At 40.7% G+C, this 24,139-nt stretch overlaps 1 protein-coding gene across 7 annotated transcripts in view; it reads left to right on the forward strand.

The window, feature by feature from the left end:
- The window catches only part of GTF2IRD1 (GTF2I repeat domain containing 1), a 157,898-nt gene that overhangs the window by 64,212 nt on the left and 69,547 nt on the right, over window positions 1–24,139 (forward strand). For all 7 annotated transcript variants that reach the window (XM_068268532.1, XM_068268533.1, XM_068268528.1 and 4 more), the window contains exons 4-6: window positions 16,236–16,382; window positions 21,095–21,278; window positions 21,732–22,027. In XM_068268532.1, coding sequence (XP_068124633.1) covers window positions 16,236–16,382; window positions 21,095–21,278; window positions 21,732–22,027 — 627 coding nt within the window. The remainder of the gene's footprint in view (window positions 1–16,235; window positions 16,383–21,094; window positions 21,279–21,731; window positions 22,028–24,139) is intronic.

The raw sequence follows: 24,139 nt of genomic DNA on the forward strand, positions 1-24,139 counted from the left end.
ACCATTCAATTTCTGACAAAATTGATTTGATTGTTCTTACCCAGTGTTTCTCAACATTTTATTGATATGTACCCCTTTTAAAACCCTGTACTCACCAAGTACCCCCTAGCATAGTAAACATTATCACAAGTACCCCTTTAAAAAAAAAAAAAAAAAAAAATATATATATATATATATATATATATATATATATACACATTGGGTTGCAAAAGTATTCAGCCCCCTTGAAGTTTTACACATTTTGTCATATTACTGCCACAAACATGAATGAATTTTATTGGAATTCCTCATGAAGGACCAACACAAAGTGGTGTACACATGAGAAGTGGAACGAAAATCATACATGATTCCAAACTGCAAAGTGGTGTGTGCATAATTATTCGGCCCCCTTTGATCTGAGTGCAGTCAGTTGCCTATAGACATTGCCTGATGAGTGCTAATGACTAAATAGAGTGCACCTGTTGTAATCTAATGTCAGTCCAAATACAGCTGCTCTGTGAGGACCTCAGAGGTTGTCTAAGAGAATATTGGGAGCAACAACACCGTGAAGTCCAAAGAACACACAAGACAGGTCAGGGATCAAGTTATTGCAAAATTTAAAGCAGGCTTAGGCTACAAAAAGATTTCCAAAGCCTTGAACATTCCACGGAGCACTGTTTAAGCGATCATTCAGAAATGGAAGGAGTATGGCACAACTGTAAACCTACCAAGACAAGGCCATCCACCTAAACTCACAGGCCGAACAAGGAGAGCGCTGATCAAAAATGCAGTCAAGAGGCCCATGGTGACTCTGGATGAGCTGCAGAGATCTACAGCTCAGGTGGGAGACTCTGTCCATAGGACAACTATTAGTCATGCACTGTACAAAGTTGGCCTTTATGGAAGAGTGGCAAGAAGAAAGGCATTGTTAACAGAAAGCATAAGAAGTCCCGTTTGCAGTTTGCCACAAGCCATGTGGGGGACACAGCAACCATGTGGAAGAAGGTGCTCTGGTCAGATGAGACCAAAATGGAACTTTTTGGCCAAAACGCAAAACGCTATGTGCGGCGGAAAACTAACACTGCACATCACTCTGAACACACCATACCCACTGTCAAATGTGGTGATGGCAGCATCATGCTCGGGGGTGCATCTCTTCAGCAGGGACAGGGATGCTGGTCAGAGTTGATGGGAAGATGGATGGAGCCAAATACAGGACAAACTTGGAAGAAAACCTCTTGGAGGCTGCAAAAGACTTGAGACTGGAGCGGAGGTTTACCCTCCAGCAGGACAACGACCCTACACATAAAGCCAGGGCAACAATGGAATGGTTTAAAACAAAACATATCTATGTGTTAGAATGGCCCAGTCAAAGTCCAGATCTAAATCCAATCGAGCATCTGTGGCAAGATCTGAAAACTGCTGTTCACAAACGCTGTCCATCTAATCTGACTGAGCTGGAGCTGTTTTGCAAAGAAGAATGGGCAATGATTTCAGTCTCTAGATGTGCAAAGCTGGTAGAGACATACCCTAAAAGACTGGCAGCTGTAATTGCAGCAAGAGGTGATTCTACAAAGTATTGACTCAGGGGGCCGAATAATTACGCACACCCCACTTTGCAGTTATTTATTTGAAAAAAATGTTTGGAATGATGTATGATTTTCGATCCACTTCTCACATGTACACTACTTTGTATTGGTCTTTCACGTGGAATTCCAATAAAATTGATTCATGTTTGTGGCCAGGGCCGGGACAAGGTCTATCACCAACAGAGGCTGAGCTGCCCAAGTGCGCCCCCCCCCCCCCTTTCATCGGCCACATCTCAGTTATTGTTCCTCTTTACAGGCTGGTGTATATAGAGAGCTGCTCCACAGGACTGCATTTGGCACGCATACAGTAATCATCACAGTACTGGAGATCACTTGCAGTCTTATTTTGCTATGAGTTTTAGGTAGCCAGGTATAGGTGCCCCATGGTTAGGTAGCCAGGTACAGGTATAGGGGCCCCCCAGTATCACTCCAGGTATAGGTTCCCCCAATATAGGAAGCCAGGTATAAGTGCCCCCAGATTTCATTCAGATACTTGATATTCTCCTACATCTTCAAAACATACTGGTACAAAAACATACAAGTCAACTGGATTCCCCCAAACAATCCTATAGTGAAAATATTAGTATATGACTATAGAAGGGATTAGATTGTGAGCTCCTCTGAGGATAGTCAGTGACAAGACTATGTACTCTGTACAGTGCTGCAGAAGATGTCAGTGCTATATAAATACATAATAATAATAATATGTTAGTACATTACACTATGACTTTGGCAGGGCTTAGATAGTGAGCTCCTCTGAGGACAGTCAGTGACATGACTATGTAGTCTGTAATGTGCTGCAGAAGATGTCAGTGCTATATAAATACATAATAATAATAATAATATGTTAGGACATTAGACTATGACTATGGCAGGGATTAGATTGTGAGCTCCTCTGAGGACAGTCAGTGACATGACTATGTACACTCTACAGTGCTGCAGAAGATGTCAGTGCTATATAAATACATAATAGTAATATTGTAGGGTATTAGACTAGGAGTATGGTAGGATTAGATTGTGAGCGCCTCTGAAGACAGTCGGTGACATGACTATGTACCCTGTAAAGTGCTGCAGAAGATGTCAGTGCTATATAAATACATAATATTATTATTACTATTATTATTATTTTTTATTTATATAGCGCCATCATCTTCCGTAGCGCTGTACATAATACAAACAAATAATGGGGAACAAATATACATAAGAAATACAAGACACTGTACAGTCATGACATTGTATAGAATAAATATAGATAAATACATAGTTGATATGTAGTTGGTACATGTACATATGTTAAAATAACAGCAGTATGAGAAACACTAGAAGGACGTCCCTGCCCTTGCGGGCTTACAATCTTGAGGGTAGTGGGGAGGAAACAAAAGGGAAGGAAACACAAGGATTAGTGGGTGAGCCAGTGTGCCTTCAGTGCTGCCTATAGCAAATTATAGGCTTGTCTGAACAGGTGTGTTTTCAGAGTACGTTTGAAGGTTTCCAGACTCGTGGCATGACAAACCGGCTGAGGGAGGGAGTTCCAAAGGAGAGGGACAGCCCGTGAGAAGTCTTGGATGCGAGAGTGAGAGGAGGTGACTAGGCTGGAGGACAAAAGGATCTCCTGTGAGGAACGGAGGGCCCGGGCGGGGAGGTATCTGGAGATTAAAGAGGAAATGTATGGAGGTGATAGCTTGTGTAGGGCTTTGTATGCAAGTGTGAGAAGTTTAAACTGGATCCTTTGGGCAACTGGTAGCCAATGGAGGGATTGGCAGAGAGGGGCTGCCTCAGAGGATCTAGAAGAGAGGTGGATGAGAGGGGCCGCAGAGTTTAGTAGGGATTGGAGAGGTGCCAGTCTGCTTTTTGGTAGACCACAGAGTAGGGTGTTGCAGTAGTCAAGACGGGAGATGATTAGGGCATGCACAAGCATTTTAGTTGCTTCTTGTGAAAGGAAGGGACGGATTCTGGAAATGTTTTTGAGATGGAAGTAGCAGGAGGTAGTTAAAGTGTTAATATGTGGTTTAAAGGAGAGCTCAGAGTCCAGAGTTACCCCTAGGCAACAAGCTTTGGGGGTTGATGCTATTGGGGTGTTATCTACATTGATTGTGACAATGGGAGGTGGACCAGAGAGCGAAGGTGGAAATATCACAATCTCCGTTTTGCTCATATTGAATTTAAGGAAGCGGGATGACATAAACGTAGATACAGCAGATAGACATTCGGGGATTTTTGATAGTATTGTGGAGAGGTCTGGGGCAGAACAATAAATTTGGGTGTCATCAGCATAGAGGTGATATTGAAACCTAAAAGAGCTTATTATCTGTCCCAGGCCATGGGTGTAAATGGAAAAGAGGAGGGGTCCAAGGACTGACCCTTGTGGTACTCCCACAGATAGTGGGCGTGGAGAGGAGTTGGTATTGGCATAGGAGACCATGAAAGAACGTCCAGACAGGTAAGAGTTGAGCCATGAGTGTGCTAGGCCCTTGATTCCCAGTGTTGAGAGGGTCTGGAGAAGTAGGGTATGATCAACAGTGTCGAAGGCAGAGGACAGATCTAGGAGTATTAGTACCGAAAATCTGCCTTTGGCTTTAGCAGCTAGGAGGACATTGGCAACCTTAGTGAGAACGGTTTCTGTAGAGTGTTGAGGGCGGAAGCCAGACTGGAAGGGGTCCAACAGGGAATTAGCAGAGAGAAAGTTAGACAACTCTGAGTAAATGTGGCGTTCCAGCAGTTTGAAGGCAAAGGGAAGGAGAGAGACTGGGCGGTAATTAGAAAGGGCAGTAGAGTCTAAAGAGGGTTTTTTGATTAGTGGTGTTATGATAGCTTGTTTAAATGAAGAAGGAAAAATGCCAGTAGAGATGGAAAGGTTAAACAAGGTTGTTAAAGCAGGAATGAGGGGGGAGGAGAGCTGGGGGATAAGATGAGAGGGAATAGGATCTGAGGTGCATGTGGTAAGATTAGCTTTAGAGATTAGTGAAGAAAGACGCTGTTCAGTTAAGGCTGAGAAGATTGTTAGCGGTGAGGAGGTTTGAGTGGGTGAGTGGTTATGTGGAGAGGGATAGTTGATAGTAGGGGAGCTGCCAGGCAGAGAGGAAAAAGGAAGAGGTGATTGGACCGGTGAAGAGGGTTGCTTTTGAAAGCTGTTCTGTAGTGTTTCAATTTTGCTCACAAAATATGCTGCAAAGTCTTCTGCAGACAAGCTTGTGGTTGTAGGGGGAGGCGGGGGGTGGAGAAGAGAGCTGAAGGTGTTGAAAAGTTGTTTAGGGTTATGGGGTTGTGAAGAAATGAGTGTAGAGAAGTATGACTGCTTTGCAAGTGAGAGAGCGTCCCTAAGCTGCAGCAGCGTGTTTTTATAGTGGGCGAAGTCATCTGCATTGGAGCTTTTCCTCCACTGCCGTTCTGCTGCCCTGGACTGTCTTTTCAGTTGTTTGATGGGATAAGTCAGCCAGGGCTGTCTGTTGATGCGGCGGGGGCGGAAGTTGGTGAGAGGGGCGGCTGTGTTCATGACAGCGGTGACTGTGGTGGAGTAGTAGGCCGATGCTGACTCGGGGTCAGTGTAGGATGACAGGGAGCCCGGTTGTTTTAGAGAGTCAGCTAGGGAGCAGAGGTTGAGGTTGCGATAATTCCTGCATAGGCGTGATGGCTGCACTACGGTAGCTGGAGGAGGCAGGGAGAGGCTGATTGTAAAAGTTATGAGATTGTGATCTGAAAGGGGGAATAAGGAGTTATTAAATGTGGAAACTGGGCAGAGCCGGGTAAAAACTAGGTCCAAAGTGTGGCCATCTTTGTGGGTGGAGGTTGAGGACCACTGGGAGAGGTCATAGGATGAGGTGAGTGAGAGGAATTTTGTGGTAGTGGAACAGTTAGTGTCTATGGGGATGTTAAAGTCCCCAATGATGATGGAAGGAATGTCTGTGGATAGAAAGTGGAGAAGCCATGTTGAAAAGTGGTCAATGAAGGTGGAGGCTTGTCCAGGAGGCCGGTAGATGACAGCAACCTGGAAGTGGTGAGTGGAGTAGATGCGGACAGCATGAGCCTCAAAAGAAGAGAAAGCCAGAGAAGGTGCAGGTGCAAGCGGTGTAAAGGAGCAGTGTTCGGAAAGAAGAATTCCCACCCCACCCCCATGTATTAATATGGTAGGACATTAGACTATAAGCATGGTAGGATTAGATAGTGAGCTCCTCTGAGGACAGTCAGTGACATGGCTATGTACTCTGTAATGTGCTGCAGAAGATGTCAGTGATTTATAAATACATAATAATAATATGGTAGGAGATTATATTATGACTATGGCAGAGATTAGAAAGTGAGCTCATCAGAGGACAGTTAGTGACACGACTATGTACTTTGTAAAGTGGTGCGAGTGATGGATGCGACAAAACCCCTGGTGCTGTTCCCCAAATGTATAAATGTGCCCCCATGTGTGCATTTATACATTACCTGTCCTGTGTCGTTTACCACACGGTGCCCATCCAACTTCAGCTTCTTCTGTTCCATTTGTGGCTCACATGCCACCAGCATATAGTATGTGGCGCATGTGTGATGTCACGTGTGCTAAATGTCAGCGGTGTGTGAAGCGCAAATGGAGGAGCAGAAGACATATGGGCACCGCACGGTGGGCAACACGGGACAGGTTATGTACAAATACACACTGGGGGCACATTTATACACTAGGGAGTTGCGGCGGATGCAGCAGAAGCAGGGGACTCCTCTGATTCCCAAGAGATGTCATGTTAAAATCGATGGTGAATCAGTCTGAGGTGTATGGGCACCTGACAGATCTCTCTTTAATCAGATTGTATAAGAGAGAGATTTGTCTCTTAGTGAAATCTGCTCATCATCGCTAGATGTATGGCTGCCTTTACTCTAGTATGGCAGCATTAGGACACTTCAGTGTCATTTCTGTAAGTTCAGGTCCTTTTCAGTACTAGTAGGAGTGAAGTAGGGAGAAGCACAGAAGCCTTTACAGCCTACAGTCTCCCTTACTTCCAGAGTACAGGTTCAGGATGGAGGAAGGGCGCAGGGCTTCTCTCTCACATACACACACACAGCACAAATACCTCTCTCTTGCCCTGTTAATGGTTAATTTGCATATATTTAGCAGTGATGCCCTAGGAGACATCTCAAGCTCACTCCAACCTGAATTATCGCAAATTCTTTCTGTTTTAAGAAAGCAAACTTTGTTTTTCTTTCCCGTTAGAATTCCATTCTCCATCAGCCAGCCATGCTTGACTGGGCGGCTTCCTGGGGGAACAGCTGGATGACATCACTGACAGAAGTCAGCTAAGAAGAGTTAAAAAAACAAACAAGGAACTGTCTACCAATCTTACTGTCTAAACTATGTATGACTCCTTATTAGGTGCACTCTTTCAGAACAACTGTGCAAAGAGCTTTTTATCTCCCCTCCCTTAGCTGTGTCTCGCAGGACAGTGGAAAAAAAACCTTTTTTTTCCTTAACTGTCTGAGGATTTGAATGTCTTTGAAAGCGCCCCAGTCTGACCTGATGATCTGCCGCTCAGAGGCACCCGCCTCTCCGGCCTCTGTGTTGTCCCGGCCCTGTTTGTGGCAGTAATGTGACAAAAAGTGGAAAACTTCAAGGGGGCTGAATACTTTTGCAAGCCACTGTGTGTGTGTGTGTGTATATATATATATATATATATATATATATATATATATTCATAGTACACAGTTGGTTTTAAGCAATTTCCAAGCATTTACTATTGCTTTTAATAAGCTAAAATGCTAATTTTGCTTTGTTTAAATAAGATTTATCATTTTATAAAACGCTAAATTTGTTATTCCTGGTTAAGTATATCAAGCCCGAGTACCTCCCGGAATCATCAGAAGTACCCCCTGGAGTATGCATACCACACGTTGAGAACCTAGGTTCTAACCTTTCCGATCAATTTTAATCTAAAAAAAAATTAAAAAAAAAGAATTTATCAATCGAAAAAAATATTTTCTCTTGAATTTTTCCCCCCCACTTTTGATCGCTTTAATTGAATTGGGGTAAAATGGAACAGAAAAAGTGTAACAGTGGCCACCGTAAGGCTCGGAGGCTTTGGGGAGATTTCTTTTAAGGTATCATCTTCAGGTGTGTTTGGTTGCAGTACAGGATTATAGGTGTCTATCACTGGTAAACCTGTATTTGTTTTCTTTCCTCTTTGTATTAAAAGAGTTTTTCCTCTGGGTTCTTAATGCTGCATTTATGCTGGTGTTGATGGTGCTGGTCTTGTAGCAATGCTTTTGGGAAATATTCTGCTAGGACTCTATGGTGTTTTATTTATGGCTTGTGGGTCAGAACATATACATTGTTATCTGTGTGTGATGGGTCTTATTTAATGCTTTGGGTGAAAACTGTATTTGTGTGAATTGCTGCATTCGTCAGTGGGTTTTCCATATATTGATGCATGGCACTACATACGATACAGTATGTTTGTGCTCACAGTGCTGATCTAATGTGAGTGGTACTCAGCAATGATGGATGACTTCAGCTGATTGGCAGTCGATTGGGAACCAATGCTTGCCTACTACATAACTGAACTACTGGCACTGAACATATTAGCAAGCAGGTGCTAGATAACTTTTCAGTGCTAGGCCATTATGTAGAAGAATTTCTAGGTGAAGATTTAGCACTGTATGGAAGACAAAGAAAGGAGAGTATCACTCAGGGTAATTAGAGTTAATTAGGAATTCATTTGGAGGGTTAGGATATAGGATAGGCAACAAAAAGATGTTAATGTGAAAAGGTGATGAACGCAAGGTGTTGGAAGGGGTTGGCTTTCAGAGGGGTTTTGAGGTTAGGCGTCAGGAAGGGGTTAACCCAAAATAAGACGTTTAAGGTTTTTTTTAAAACTCTTCAAATAAACCTGCTTTACAGCTCTTGAAAATTGAATCTCTAAATATTTTAAAGAAGAACTGACCCATATGGATGAGAAATAGAGTTTTAATGCTCCTAGATCACGCTAGGGTACGTTGGGTACCGATATATATTTAAAATAGCTAATTTGGAAAATTTGGAAAGATGTATTTTGAAGTTAGATACACAGTCATAAACTGCTCATTCTTTCATTGAACTTGGCATGACTGGTACAGCATTGTGAGTAGATAAACAAAACACCAGAATGCCAATCAAAAATCAATTTTATTATAGATCAAAAATAGTCCTGAGAGACATAATAAAACCACAAATGACAATACAACATCAGGTAGGGAAAACATACAAAATATGAATAAAAACACCCTGTAATAAGAGTAGGGTGGCTGCGGAATACAATATGACCTTTATCTACTGACGTTTGCTCTAGATACGCACTCTCTGCCTATTATAATACTATAATATATTGCAGTGCTCTCTGGTTACCCCCCCCCCCCCCTTTGTGTTTTTTTTTTGGTACAGCATTGTGTTCTGAAGGTTAAAGGAGTCTGAAAATAAATTGTTAGCCCTTACTCTTGCATTGGGTATGTATATAACTCCATCATTCTTTTAAACATATTCTTCCCACTCCAATGTGTTTTAGACAGACTTCAATTACCTCCCAGAATGCTCAGTTGAAGATCTCCTTACTCGCTTCCCTAACTGGTTTATGTATGAGGGTGATATGGGCTTCTAGTAGGCAAATGGATGATTGTTCTGTTATGCCCACAGCATTGAATGCACCGAGAAACTGGAGTAATGATATGTGCGAATTACTTATAATAAAGAACTGTGAAGGATTTCAGTGCTGCTTGTACTGCTTCCTGTGCTATAGGTTTTCAAGTTCTTTAATTGCATTTTCATTTAACTTGGGGAGATGAGACTTTCTTACTTATTGGGTCACTTTTTCTCGTCTGTCTAGCTCAGCGACATTTCATTTGCCTGCTAAGTTGTAAAATTCTCTGTAGAATTCTTGAAATCTTTTTGAGATCTCTGGGAATTAGGGTAGCTTTGTTCCTTTTGTATCTCTGATTGCCGTAATAGCACAGAGAACAGAGACCAGTCTTTTTTAACATACTTTTGCTAAGTAGTGTCCACTTCTGTTCATTATGTTCATAAAATACATTGGTCTGTATTTTCCTCTAATATTGCTCTGAATTGCCCTTAAGAAGTTATTCCTAGTTTCTGTTAGCTGATCTATAATATTCTGTGGATTTTTTCTTTATGTGTTTGTTCTAATTAATGTTACGCTCTTAAAAAGCTTATTAATGTTGGCCTTTTTTTCTTTTTTAAATTGTGCCCCTTCTTTAATCAGCTCTATCTTAAGTGTGTCTTCCAGACCAGACTCTTGGATCTAACACTATCTTCAAAGGAGAAATATTGGGCAGTGACTTCTTTCATGTTTTTGAGGGATTGATCAGAATTTCTGCATTAAATTTCTAGGTATTTGAGAAGAATATGTTGTTGTTTATTCCATACTGAGTGCTATTGGTGCAGGATGTGATAGGGTTGTCACTCCAATATGTGCTCCTAGCAGTTTCGTTAGATTTTTTGTGATATTAAGATTATCTAATCTTGTTGAATTATTCTGAATGAGTTGCCGGTTGTAATCTGTACCATCTGGTTTGAATACATTCCATGAGTTTAGTAGTTTTACTACCGTATACAATTTTGCTTAATTTATTTTAACCTCTTGGAACGGAAATTATGAACTTTCATTGAAGGGGCCTTCCAAAGGGTTAAGTGTAAACTTTAGATATCCCCTTGGGACTTTTGCAAAATACCTGAAATATTAGTCAATTTCACCATAAGAGTAGTTTGTCCCAGGTTGGGGAAATAAATACACAATCCCAAGAGTAATATTTGTATCTTCAATTTTCCAATGTCTTCTTTGTCTGTATATGTTTTTTTAATTCCCAATTAAGCTGATTGATTAGGACACCTTAGACTCATGCAGGAAGTCACCGTCACTTAAAGTGATGCGAGGCCGCATCCAGATCAGGTACTTGGGTGCGTGTTACAGAAATCTGCAGCATGCCCATCCAGATTGGCAATGGCATGCGATCTGGATGGCAAGTCTTTGGCCACATAGGAAGTGTTTCTCTGTGCGACTGGCTTGTACATGTTGGCTTTACACATGTTTATTCCCTTTGTGTTTATTAGAACAAAACAAAAAAAAAGGGAGGGAAAAAAAGCAAATTGGACAAAATGTCACACAAAACTCCAAAAATGGGCTGGACAAAATTATTAGCACCCTTTCAAAATAGTAGATAAATAAAATAGTTTCAAGCATGTGATGCTCCTTTAACCACTTCAGGATCACAGATTTTTTCCCTTAAAAACCAAAACAACTTTCACATTTCAGCGCTCCTCCCATTCATTCAGCGATAACTTTATTGTTACTTATCACACTAAAATTATCTATATATTGTTTTTTTCGCCACAAATTAGTCTTTCTTTGGGTGGTAGTTTTTGCTATGAATTTTTTATTTTATATGCATTGTAAAGGAAATAATAAGGAGAAAAAAAAGAAAAAAAATGATTTTCTCAGTTTTCAGCCATTATAGTTTTAAAATTAAAATGTGCTTCGATACATAAAACCCAAACATTTTATTTGCCCATTTGTCCCAGTTATTACAACGTTTAAATTGTGTCCCTAGTACAATGTATGGTGATAGTATTTTATCTGGAAATAAAGGAGCATTTTTCCATTTAGGGATTTTTAATACTATTTCACTTATTACAAGAATTTTGCAAAATGAACAGTAGTATACTCTCATGACATCCATATTAGAAAAGCCCCTAAGGTAACTATTTATGTAAAAAAAATTAAATGATGTAATTTTTTTCACTTTTTCAGTTTTATTTCTGTGAATGTGGGGCAGGGTTGGAAGGGGTTAAAAGTAATAAAATAAAAAAAATAATATTAATAAACTTTCTATGTAAAACAGTACACTGGTATATGTAGGTGTATTATACTTTTTGACCACAAGATGGTGATACTGAGACCGTGTTTCTATTAATCGAACACGGAAGAACACAGAAGTGTCCGGTCTGAGAGCTTGCATGACGTTTTCAAGCTCTCCGAAGACACGGGAATGGTGATCGGGATTAAGAATCAAAAGATTCTCACATCCTGATCACAGATGGAGGGGGCTGCTACGGTGGATCGATGGAAAACAGCGCGGGGATCTTGAACGCGACGGTAACATAGCAGTACGCATATCTACCCCCCCCCCCCCCCCCCCGATCCGATATGCGTACCAAGAATCCTAAAGTGGTTGAACTCACCTGGGGCAACTAAAAGGTGTGGACAATTTAAAAATCACACCTGAAAGTGGACAAAAAGGAGAGAAGTTCACTTAGTCTTCGGTGGTTTCATAAACTGAGGAGTCGGATGTTTTTTGTACTGACTCCACAGCCCTGCTTTAAAGGACCACTATCGTGAAAATTGTAAAATTTAAAATACATGTAAACACATACAAAAAAGAAATGCATTTCTTCCAGAGGACGACCTGCCGAGGTCAGCCTCTGCACCGGAGGGGACCGGGAACCAGCAGCTGGGAGCGGAGCTGCGGCATGGGAAATAGCAGCTTCCAGGGGCGAGAGGAAGCCCCGGGTAAGTAGATCCTTTTTTTTTTAATAGCCTGGATATTACCTTTAACCCCCTTGGCTGTCAGGGAGATCTGCAGCAGTTTTACAATCACTCACCTCCCTGGCTCCAGCGCTGCAATTATGCCTCCATCCTCCGGGTGGCGCTGCAACTCTAAAGTAAAATTACCGACTGTCGTCATGACGACAGCTGGCGATCTCACCAGGAGGAAGCAGAGCCCCAGAGGAGAGGAAGAAGAATGGTGGCCGACGTCGGGATCCCCCGGGAGGTATGTAGAAACGCCCATTGCTCGCTGTACTCTGCACACAGCCTCCGGTGGCTACCCCGAGCAGAGGTCGGGATTACCGCTCTTAGCTGCGGTTTTCCGCCCCAACCCTAGCTCGGGATTACCGCCAAGTAGGTTAGGCAAGAGCTTGAAGATTTAGTTGCTATTCATTTAGGGCAACTATTGTGTTAGGGCTCGTTTACACCTAAGCAGGAACTGCGTGATTTCCCGCTAACCGCTAGCGTTTTTTAAAACCGCTAGCCTATGGCAATGTTTTCACTGCCGCAAACGCGGGTGTTTTGCGATTATCGCTAATCGCAAATGCGTTTTCTGCAGCATTTGCTGGCGATTCTGGAGCGATTGCGATTAGCATGTATAGAACCACTTATCACGATCGCTCCCAAAACATTAATTTGTCCAGTGATTTTTCTGCATTAAATCGTGGAAAAATTACCCGCTGAAATGATAACGCAAATCGCTAGCGTTTAGCGATTTTAGATGTGAACTGGGCCTCACTTAGCACATTTTCTATTTTTCTCATGGTCGAGAAATGATCAAGGATGACAACATGATCCCGCCTGACTCATTTTATGGGCAAGTGAGTTCTGGACTGCCTCTCGATATTTAAAGAATATGAATGATGGATGGTTTGTCTTGGTTTTGGGACAATGCGACCTGGACTGGCATGGTCAATCTTTAAACTGTACATTATTCTATTTACACGTTAAAAAAAAAAATCTGTCTATTAAGGTCCAACAGGAAACAAGGTACAGATATTAATCACGTATGTAACATTATTGCTATTACAGTTTGCTTGTATATGTTTGCTTGTATATGTATATATATATATATATATATATATATATGATAAGATATATAAATAGCTAGTCTGAGCAGCATCATGTTCTACTAGAGTTAGCATGATGTGTGTTCTTGATCTTGTATCCTTAGAGATTGGTACCGCAGTTCCCTGAACCTTTTATTTTGAGGAGGGTCCTCAAGAAGTGAAAGGAAAGTGTTTCTATTTAAACTTGTATGCTGTGGTTACCATTACATAAATACATAAGTAGGTAGTCCTACTTCTCAACAAGATTATTTAGCCATGAACTGGCTTTCTTGCCTTTAATATATTCAGCCTAACCCCATCATACTAATTTCCAGGCTTTTCATTTCCCTGCAAATTTAAGTTCACCAATACCCTTTGTACCTCCTTTACTTGCAAAATCGGTCTGTTCCTCCCCCCTGGAGTTTAATAGTATCCCTTTTTGTTTCTCTACAGCTTCATTCTTTTTACCACTTATCAGTTATTTACAACAATTAAACAAATGCATTATAAACATGCAGAAATCAAAACCTTAGGAAAATTAGAATCTAAAGGGCCTCAAATTTTCACCCGAGTTTTCTCCTAGTTGAAATTTTTAATCTTGTCAATAAAATGACTTTTAAATCATCAGCAAGCAAAAAAATGCTCAACATAATTTTGATAATACTTTTTCAGTAATGTTTTGATACTTTTTCCATTGCAAATGGTAAAATGTTATTTTAAATTGAAGATGAAATTTTTTCTCATAGGTGAAATAGTGAATTGCACATGGCCCAATTTCTCATTTCTTATGGATCCTAAATGATCTGGTGACATCATTAAGTTTCAGATCTCAAAAACGATAATGTTATAAAAAACAACCATTTTCTCTTCTGCATACACTGTCTGCACTGGGAACTGTTATTACAGATTAATCAGCATTCTCTCATATTTACTAATTTGATGAAAGAAATGATTCCGGACAGTTAATATTATCACAATTTTGTTAAGGCGAGTAAAAAATAAGAGCGTATCACATTGCACCACCTTTTGTATATTCATTTTTATCAACATTTGCCAAGCAAAATTTGGACTTTCTGTCAAAAGAAACCTGATATAAAAGGAATATAAACATAAAAGGAATATAGAAGCTGTACAGTTTTTATTTTTATCTTAAGAATGCAAGTAGCCTGGCTGTTATACTGATCTGTTGTCTTCAGTATTGTTAAACTAAGTACCCACAGGCAGATTATGGCCAGATGGATCCAGGATCTCCGCTGATGAACCATCGTTCCCCCGATCCATCTGGCCGAATCTGCAAACATCTTTTGCACCGTAACGATTGTTCACAAGATCGCGGCAAAGCCCGCACAAGTCAGTGAGGATCAAAAGAGTCCTCCGCAATTTAATCCAACATGGTGGTCATTCATAATTGTACAATGGGGGCGTGCACTGTAAAACATAGTGTAACACATTTCTCACAAATAAATGGTTTGGAAAAAACGTGTTGTTGTTGCGGGCCTTTAGAGTCTCACACCCGCAGCAAGAATGCTGCCAATGGAGTCAGAACACTTGGGCCCATATGTAATCACTTTTTCTCCATAGTTTTATCAATAAAATGCCTTTTAAACCCCCAGCCAGCAAGAAAATACACACAATAATTTTGATAGTAGCTTTTCCACTACTTTTTGGTAGTTTTTAAATTGAGAAATGCTGAAAAATTTTAAACAGAAGATGAAAAATTATCACCTAGGAGAAAGCATAAAAGAAAAAGTGAATTGCATATGGGCTCTGGTGTGCATATTATGTCCACAGAAGGCAGCGCTACACAACTTAAACCATGGGGCAATATATGCTCTAAAAGTTCATATAGGAACTACAGGTGCCAGCCGGGGCCCAACTACACGGGGGAGAGCCCGTACCCAAATTCTATGCCATAATACAAAGAAGAAAGTTTGTGAGTGCAATCATTTTTATATTTTAATAAATTTGGATGGTTTTACAGTATGTGGGGCATTTGTTTTGAGGTTTATACGCTTGAAGATACATCTACTGTAAAAGAAACAGAGTGGTGACAAGTCGTTCTTGGTGTGGTGGGGGATGGCCCGAAGTGTCCCAAGGCTTTACTAGACCTGAGTGGAGGTCTTTGTGTCCGGTGAGTGTTAGCTCACGGGGTGTTGGTGGAGGTAGTAGGAAGAATTAGGAAGACACTGAGAACATTAAGAAGATTAACCATTTAGAAGTGGATGTGGATCACATAAAGCCTATATGAACTTTTAGAGCATATATTGCCCCATGGTTTAAGTTGTGTAGCGCTGCCTTCTGTGGACATTGTATTGTATATATATATATATATAGAAGGGGCCGCTCCAGCTGAGTGAGTACATTGTAGTGCATTCCGGAGTGAGGTGTAGCGCTTTTCCTTGATATATATATTCTGGTGTGCATATTGCTTTTTTTTGTTTTTGTTTTTGCTTTTTTCCAAAAAGTAAGAAAGCAGTAGCAGCCCCTTTATGTCTCTCACAGAAAGTACCTTTGAAAAAGAAGATCGATCAGTGTGCCTCATTATTAATGTTCTTTTGAACTGATGAACATTTGCAATCATAAATAGCAGGATGCAGACTGAAAAGTGGTGAATACATGTGTGTGGCATTGCAGTCACGTGCAATCTTCCCTAGTTACACTTTTGTTTTAAGTAATCCAGGTTTACCTAGATATATATATAAAAATGTTGTCCCTGTGGGTGCATGTACTCTGCTTTTCCTCTGCTTTGTCTCAGGTGTCTAAGCTCGGTCAAGCACCCTAGCTAGAGACTCTTCATAAACTCAGGTCTATATGGTCTTATGAAATCTATGGAAGAATTCTGGCCCTAAATGCTATACAGAAACAGGTGATCAGTTAGGAAACATATTCATGAAGCTTTCAAACAGGAAGTGTCCTCAAGTGTTCCCCTACACTGGCTATAGTTTTAGTGGCTTATTTTAGATTTCTGCATTATATTGGTGTCATTTTCAATGACACATACATTGCTCAGGGATGCCACAGGTTCTCATTTCTGACCAAACTGTTTGTTTGTTTTTCAGCGGGTGCTCACAGAAAGGATCAGGAGAATGATGTCCAGAGGAGAAGCAGGGACTGTGTGTGGAATGCCCAAAGAGTCTCCCCAGGCCCCAGTTCTGATATTTACCTCCTCAGGAAGATGGTGGAGGAAATCTTTGATGTGCTTTATAGTAAGAAGAAAATGTGACAACTTTCATCAGTAAATAAGAGAAAAATAAATTCATTTTTGCATTTCTCAATGTAGTTAAAACTATTGTCAATATATGCAGGCACTCATAGTGTTCTCTAAAATATAAGCCGATAGATTCTTAATAGTGTGTTTATGTTCTGCAGAAATTCCTGTAATATGAGGAAAATAGATAACAAAGATGGCGTATCGCAAACAATGTGTGGTGCATCATAACTAAAAGCACCGCACACAATGTGAACGAGCCCTATAAGTCAGTGTTTCTGCCACTCACTGTTTAAGAGTCATGAATAAGAATGGCTGCTGCTTTGTGCAGGTATTCATGAAGCAAGGTGCAAAGCTTCATACACCCGCCTGATTATAGTCAGCTGAGGCAGCGAATAATGACCGCTTCAGCCGATAATCAAGTGTGTGTACGGCAGCCCAAACCCGCGAACGATCATGGGTCATATATAGTATGCAGGGCACTTGCGTTTATTTCCGATGTGGAGCAGACCCCCCTATTATTATTATTTTTATTTATATAGTGCCAACATCTTCCATAACGCTGTACATAGTACAAAGCAAATATTGGGGAACATATACGCATGAGAAGTTCAAGACACTGTACAGTCATCACATCCGGTAATACAAGTACAAATAAATACACAGTTAAGTACATAGTACTGAGATATCACTTAAATTGGTACACATTCGTTAAATTACAGCAAAATAAGAAACAATAAGAAACAATACGAGGAGGTCCCTGCAAGCTTACAATCTAGAGGGCCTAGAGCCTATGCAATGATGTCTTACCACACACTATGCTTTGCTAAAAATGCAAAGACACTGGTAAAAAGAGTGGCACTCTTCCAAAGCAGGGATAAGGGTGCCCAAGCCCAAAAGATCCTCACACCTCTGGATCAAATCAATGTGGAAAACGTATGGGAGGCTGGCACTTCCAGGCGTGACAAAAGCTCTTTTATTGAAACATTAAAAAGTGGTAATACAGCGACAGCCCGCTGTTTCAGGTGTCAGCCTTTCTTCAAGCTGTTTCAAGTTGAAACAGCTTGAAGAAAGGCTGACACCTGAAACAGCGGGCTGTCGCTGTATTACCACTTGCTAAAAATGCAAACAGCAATGCACACCTGGAACACCTGCTTTGCGTACTAGATTCCTACTATGTTTTAGAATAAGGTCAGTAAAGGCAGACTTCATAACTTCTTTCTCCATAGAAAAAAACATACTACTAGCAGCTAAGCAACATATCTGTATAATGACTGTTTGTTAATTGCTGTCAGTAGCAATAATGAAATATTATCTTGGCCTACAGATCTTGTACATGTGTGCACAGCTTTAGTTGGGTTTGGGTTAGGGGAGATCTTAATATGATAGCCTTTACCCTAACTAAATGATTATATGATTGAGGTTTGAATTTGAATTCATGCATATATTTATGTATACATTATCATATCAGTGGGAAGAGGTGAATGATTAAACAGTTTATTATAGATGTTTATAGTATGTATCAACTTAATTAATATACTTGAAAGGAATGTTGATAGGAAATCACAAACTAGCTTACTGCTCCAACACAGGCAGGAATAAAGTCTGAAGAAGACTTATTACCCAAAAGCTAACTCTTTTTCTTTTTAAGTTAGGCAATAAATGCTATTAATATTTAGCGCCGACATCTTCTGCAGTGCTGTACAGAGCATATTGTCTTTCATTTAACTGTTCCTCAGAGGGGCTCGCAGTGTGGTATCATCCTGCTTTTACTGATGGCTAACACGGTACAATACTTCACTGCTGCAGCCCAGACAGTGATCTATGAGTTTTGTCATTCTTGAGCCGTATCAGTAATCTCGAACTAATTGGAATTCTGGTAAAATAATTGTTCTTGTTGAGTCTGCAGTAATAAAATAAGCTGCAGAGAAGTAAAGTGACTTTCAGGGCTCTGTGTCTGATGCTGAAAAGGAATAAGTAATGTTCTCAGGCCTCATACTGTAGCAAGTCCTGTAGCCTTAGAAACAAGCATCATCTGCAGTTGTTTTGATAAGATGATATGCACTACATATTTATTTCATGCCTCAGCTCCTCTGTATGTAAGTTAAAAGAAGTGAACTTAGAGCCCCTGGTCAAATGTTAGCTTTGTGTTGGCAGCTGTTGTCAGAGCCTGTTTTATCTCTTGTAGGAGTGACTTAACTTGTAGGCATCAAATAAACCACTAAACAGCCCTGTCCGAACCCGAATCACTGGACACCTCCAGCACCACAGGCTGGCATTGCCATAGGCTGCAGTTTTTATGACGAGAGTCACAGCTGCACAGGCTTTGTTCCACACAAAAGGATAATATTTGAGCAGCTGATATTATGTTATATAATTTATAACTTATTAGATAGCTTTCCATTGTTTGCAGTATCTCACAGATTGCTCAAAGGAGCCTGTTTTGGCCATTTAATGTCTGTATTGATTTGATAGTTTAGTCTTAATGTACCCATACACACATCTGTTTTCCAGATTCCTGGCAGATTCGATTACTCTGATCAAATCATCAGAAATCTAACAACATGTCCAATAGATCGCATTTCCATGGGGGCCTGCAATTGATTGGATAGGACAAAAAAATTACATCTATCAGGGGCAGGGCAAATGGGCCATGCCATTGCATTTCCTGCAAAAATCATAAAAAAATTAAGGTGCCGTATGTGGTAGGAGTGATCACAATCCAATCTAAAATTTACCGATCCGTTTACAACATTGGGGGGATTGATGCATGTATGGCTAGCTTTAACTTGCTGCATCTAATAATGATAAGCAATTTCTTCTAGTCAGAACCTTTCATTCTTTTGGAACCTGAAGTAAAGACCCGTAGACACATTCAACCAAGCAACCTGATTGTCGTCTCATTTTGGTGTGTTGGACAACAATCAGGCGTGTGTACGTGTGGCAAACGAGTAGATGGACGACTGATAACAGTCGATTTGCCCGATCCATCCAGCCAATCAACTCGCACGACTGTTGGGCTGATACCATGCAGTTGGCCATGTGTGTAAAACGTAGTTTGAACGCCGCACTTGTTTTAAATGTGGCCATGTCATGCAAATGAGTGGGTCATTCAATTAATTGGTTTGCAGAAAAGTCGTGTAGCGTAGCGCAGCGCGTAGCGCGTCACGCCAAAAAATGGGCGTGGTCATGTCGTGGTGTTGATTGTGTACTTTGTTGGATTTGAATGTAGCTTAAGAGGAACATGGAGGCTTCAATCTTCATTTTCTAACAAACAATGCCAGTTGCCTTACTGCAGTGCTGATGTTCTGCCTCTAATACTTTAACCGCTTAAAGTGTACCAGAGATGAAGAATACTTACTGTTTTATACATACCTGGGGCTTTCTCCAGCCCCATGTGCACGGATCACTCCCATGCCGCCGTCCTCTGCTGCCTGTATCGAGTCCCATTAGTTTGGCTAGTCACAACCAGCAGCCGCTGGAGAGATACGTACAGCGTGCACTTCCTCTTGCACAGACTAGCCCTGACTGAAGGAAGTTACAGGACCCGGTACCGGCGATAGGGGCAGCGGAGGACGGCGGCGTGGGAGCGATCCAGACTTATGGGGCTGGAGGAAGCCCCAGGTATGTATAAAACGGTAAGTATTCTTCATCTCTGGTTTCCTTGAAGGCAAAGTGGACATTTTAAAACGTTCTATTTGTCCACTAATTAGTGCAATCAGGAAATTAAATAAACATCCATTTTGCTAAAATGTGCAGTTTTAACCCCTCAATGGAGAGGTTTTAAGTGGTTAAATCAATCAGCCTAGACTGATTAACTATGTGGAATTCTCCTCCCAGGGCATTCTGAGGGACCAAGTATTGTTATGTATTGTTATTCATCATGCTACTCCTGTCAGGCACATCTTACCTAATAAAACTGCAGTTGTCTGCATCCACATGAGTTCATGTGTGCCGGCGCAGGGAGCAGCAGATGGTCGCGAGCAGCAGTGGGGGTGTGTGCATGCGTGCAGGGCTGCAAAATTTCATTAAAACCTAGCATTAATAAACAAACAAGCCTAATCATCAATAAACATAGATAACCCACTTCCACTAGTAGCCATACAAGCTTATGCCACAACCTTGCCTCCACCATGGTTCACAGATGATAACCTGTGGTTTAGACCATCAACCGTTCCTTCTTTTCTCCAAACTCTTCTCTTCCTATTATTCTTGTACATGCAAATGTTTGTTACAAGAAACGGACAATGGACACCAGCACTACCATAGAGGGACCCCAGCTGGTGTGCCAGCTTTACACATGTGCCACATGTGTAAAGATGGTAAACTGCAGTGTGCTCTGGATTTGAATATTCAGTTACTTGTAATGCAAAAGAGGAGAGGAGACCAGCACTTCTGCTGAAGGTTTTTCATCAGTCAGTCACATAACATATAATAACATCTTTATACAGGGTTAGGGGTGGATGCAGTGCACTGACCTATGCCTGACGGCTTCTTCCAAGGCAGGTCCTGCCGCAAATCTTATTCCCAGGCGTACACTTTTGTTTTACCTCTGCCCATGGTGACGTTGCGGCTGGGTTGTCAAGGAAGCACGTCTCTCCACAACTAAACTAATAGTGTGCACTTTCAGCCCACATTCATTTTGTAATCTATTATGTTATCTAATATGATTTAACTATACAAACATATTTATTTCACATTTTCTCTCAGGTGAAGCCTTGGGGTTGTCAAATGTCATTCCTGTGCCATATGATAAGATTATGAAGGACCCTAATTCATTAGTGGTGCTTGGCCTTCCTGATGGGATCCATTTTCAGAAGCCTTCCGAATACAGCCTAAAAAGTCTAATGGTTATTTTAGAGCACAGTCATCACCTCCAGTTTAAGCTAAGAAGGTAATATGTAGTAAAAAGCCAATAATAGTGAGCCTAATGTATGAATGTAGTTTTCACAAACTTGCCATGGCCCCCATTTTTGTTCTCAGCTGTCAGTCTATCTTCTTGCTTGAATTCTCAGTGAAAAAAAGTGAAAAGGCCTTTCAAAGGGCCGAGTACCTTCTTTAGATCTCTGGAACCGTACTGCCCTAGCCTCGTGTGTTATTGCATTCATGAAAGGCTTGTTTCTTTACTCTTTGTTAATGACTAGATGACAAGGGCAGTGTGGGACAGAATATATTACTGTACATGAAAGATCCCATGCTGTGGACTGCTTCTGTCAGTCATCGGCCTACCCTGAATCAGATTTGGATTTCAGCATTGCTGTTCAGTTTAAAGGATCATGTGGTAAATGGATAAAATATGCAGTATATTTTGCTTATTATTTATGTGATGCTATTTTGTTTCCTACAGACCCATGGAAGAACCAAACAGGGAATCAAAACCATGTGCAGATTTCAACTGCTCTCCTGTCTCCACAGCAAAAGTAGTTCCTGATGCAGGTTTGAGTCCCAAAGTGTCCATAACAACAAACCATGATAATCCACCAGTTATAACAAACTTCATGTACAATGTCCCTTTACCAAGCCAGCTTTGTATGGAGCTAAAGCAGGAGGCGCACTCTAATATACCGGGACATAACCCAGCAAATGATGTGCCTCCCCACAAGTCACCAGGAGAACAGACGCAAGACTTCCTGGAGTGTTCAGGTGAGGGCAATATTATGCTCAGTAAATTAGCCCACTTTTATCATCTGAAATGCTTGCATTTACATGCTTTAAATTATATTAATATCTAGGTTTGAACCCACACTTACTGTAACATGCAGTGGGTCTGATTTACTGAAGTTCTCCCAACAGCCCTGTTAAACTAAGTACAATATTTTAATATATTACAAATTATATGATATAAACACATTTAATCTAATGCAAATGTTTTTCAAAAAAACAAGGGCATCACAGAATAATACTGATCAAGGATTGATTAGGAATGCCCGTTCTTTGAACAAATGATGCAGACAGGAACATGTTGGGGAAGCAAGAGCAGAGTATGAGCATCATAGAGCAGTACTGCATTAAGTGGTACAGAGTTAACGGCCATGCAGTTGACAGTGGACATGATTTATACTAAAATCTTTCTAATATCAGCTGATTCAAGGTGTAAAGCATGGTAAATAAATAATGTCAGCTAGATATCAGTTGTTTACTAGAGCTACCACACATTAACAGGTGTATGCCCAGCTTTAGAAGAGGACAGTGTTTGATTAAACCAAAGTTTATGGACAGACTTATGTTCTTCAGTGATCTCTGGTCTGAAAACTCTAGTACATCAGGCCCATATTGTACGATTTCCTCCATTTATGACAAGACAAAAAAAAAGACAGAACATTTATATCAAGCTTTCCTCCTGGTGGACTCAAAGCGCTAGAGCTGAAGCCACTAAGGCGTGCTCAGTAGGTAGTATCAGTGGTAGGGTGTCTTGCCCAAGAACTCCTTACTGGCGCTGTCTTACTGAACAGGAAGAGACGAGATTCAAACCCTGGTCTACTGTGTTAGAGTACATTATCAGAGTACATTATCCAGCCACTTGCACAAGTAATCTGGAGAAAGGCTTTATCAAGAATCCTGACAAGGGAAGCAAATAATAAGTAAACATGTACCTCATCTAGGTTATGCTCTGCCATGCTATAATAAAAAAAAAGTTAATTTCGTATTGAAGATTCAGTTCACATAGCTGTATAGCTTCTGTCAGTTTCTGAAGCATTGCTTTCAAAGGGCAACTTTTCTGAGTGCTTTTGATAATATTTGATTTCAAATAGCATCAGAACTGAACAGAATTGTCCTATGAGGATTCTATGCTCGTCTGAAGATCTGACCCAAAATTACCTGAATAGCACTGAATTACTATCACCACCATATGCAGCTATGATCATCTCACTTGTCATTACCTATTTCTACTTCCTTGCTCACTCAAATCAGCCAACACACTTTGGCCATCTACTTTTGGTAAGTGCATTTATATTTCACCTCTCCTGCTATCCTCCAACTTCCAGTCTTCTGCAGACTTTAAAATCATTTTTTCTATCTTGAAGCAAACACTTTTTCAGATTCTATTTTCACATCCTCACTCTTTTCCTTGCTGCTGGTGAGGTTCTTCAGAAGATCCTGGTACCTCTCCCACCTATTTCTTATCCCATCAACCAAGTCTTACTTTATCACCCATAGTATGGCACCCCTCCATTCCACTCAGCACTCATATTCCTAGCAACCTCAATAAAGCTCTCTTTCCTCCTGTTGTTCCAGCCCACATAACTTGTGCTCTATGCAACTGCCTCTTAGCATAGAATGAAAACACACATACCTACATGAACTCTAACTTTACTAATATATATATATATATATATATATATATATATATATATATATATATATATATATATATATATACTTATATCACTCTTATATGGAGGCTTACACTTCAGCCATATTCTTAGACCTGGAAATAAACAAGGATTAGGCGTTGAAATACTCTTTTAGAACACTGTTTCTTCAACCCAGTCACATGCGTATGTCTTTTCCCTTCCTTTCTCAATATGATTTTCACTCTATCTGCATCCAATCATCTTCTCACTTCTACATTGCCATCATTTATCAACTTATTCTGGCACACAAGTGTGAATTTCTCCAAGCACCTCTGTGCCTCGGTGACCTATTTTCTTTCCACAAATCCTTACAGTCATCTTGTGTTACTTCAACATGCCAGTATAGTAACAACTCTGCAGTCATTACATTTCCTACCTCATCCTTTAGACACACACTTGA

Source organism: Hyperolius riggenbachi, chromosome 2, assembly GCF_040937935.1.
Source record: "Hyperolius riggenbachi isolate aHypRig1 chromosome 2, aHypRig1.pri, whole genome shotgun sequence".
Taxonomy (NCBI): domain Eukaryota; kingdom Metazoa; phylum Chordata; class Amphibia; order Anura; family Hyperoliidae; genus Hyperolius; species Hyperolius riggenbachi.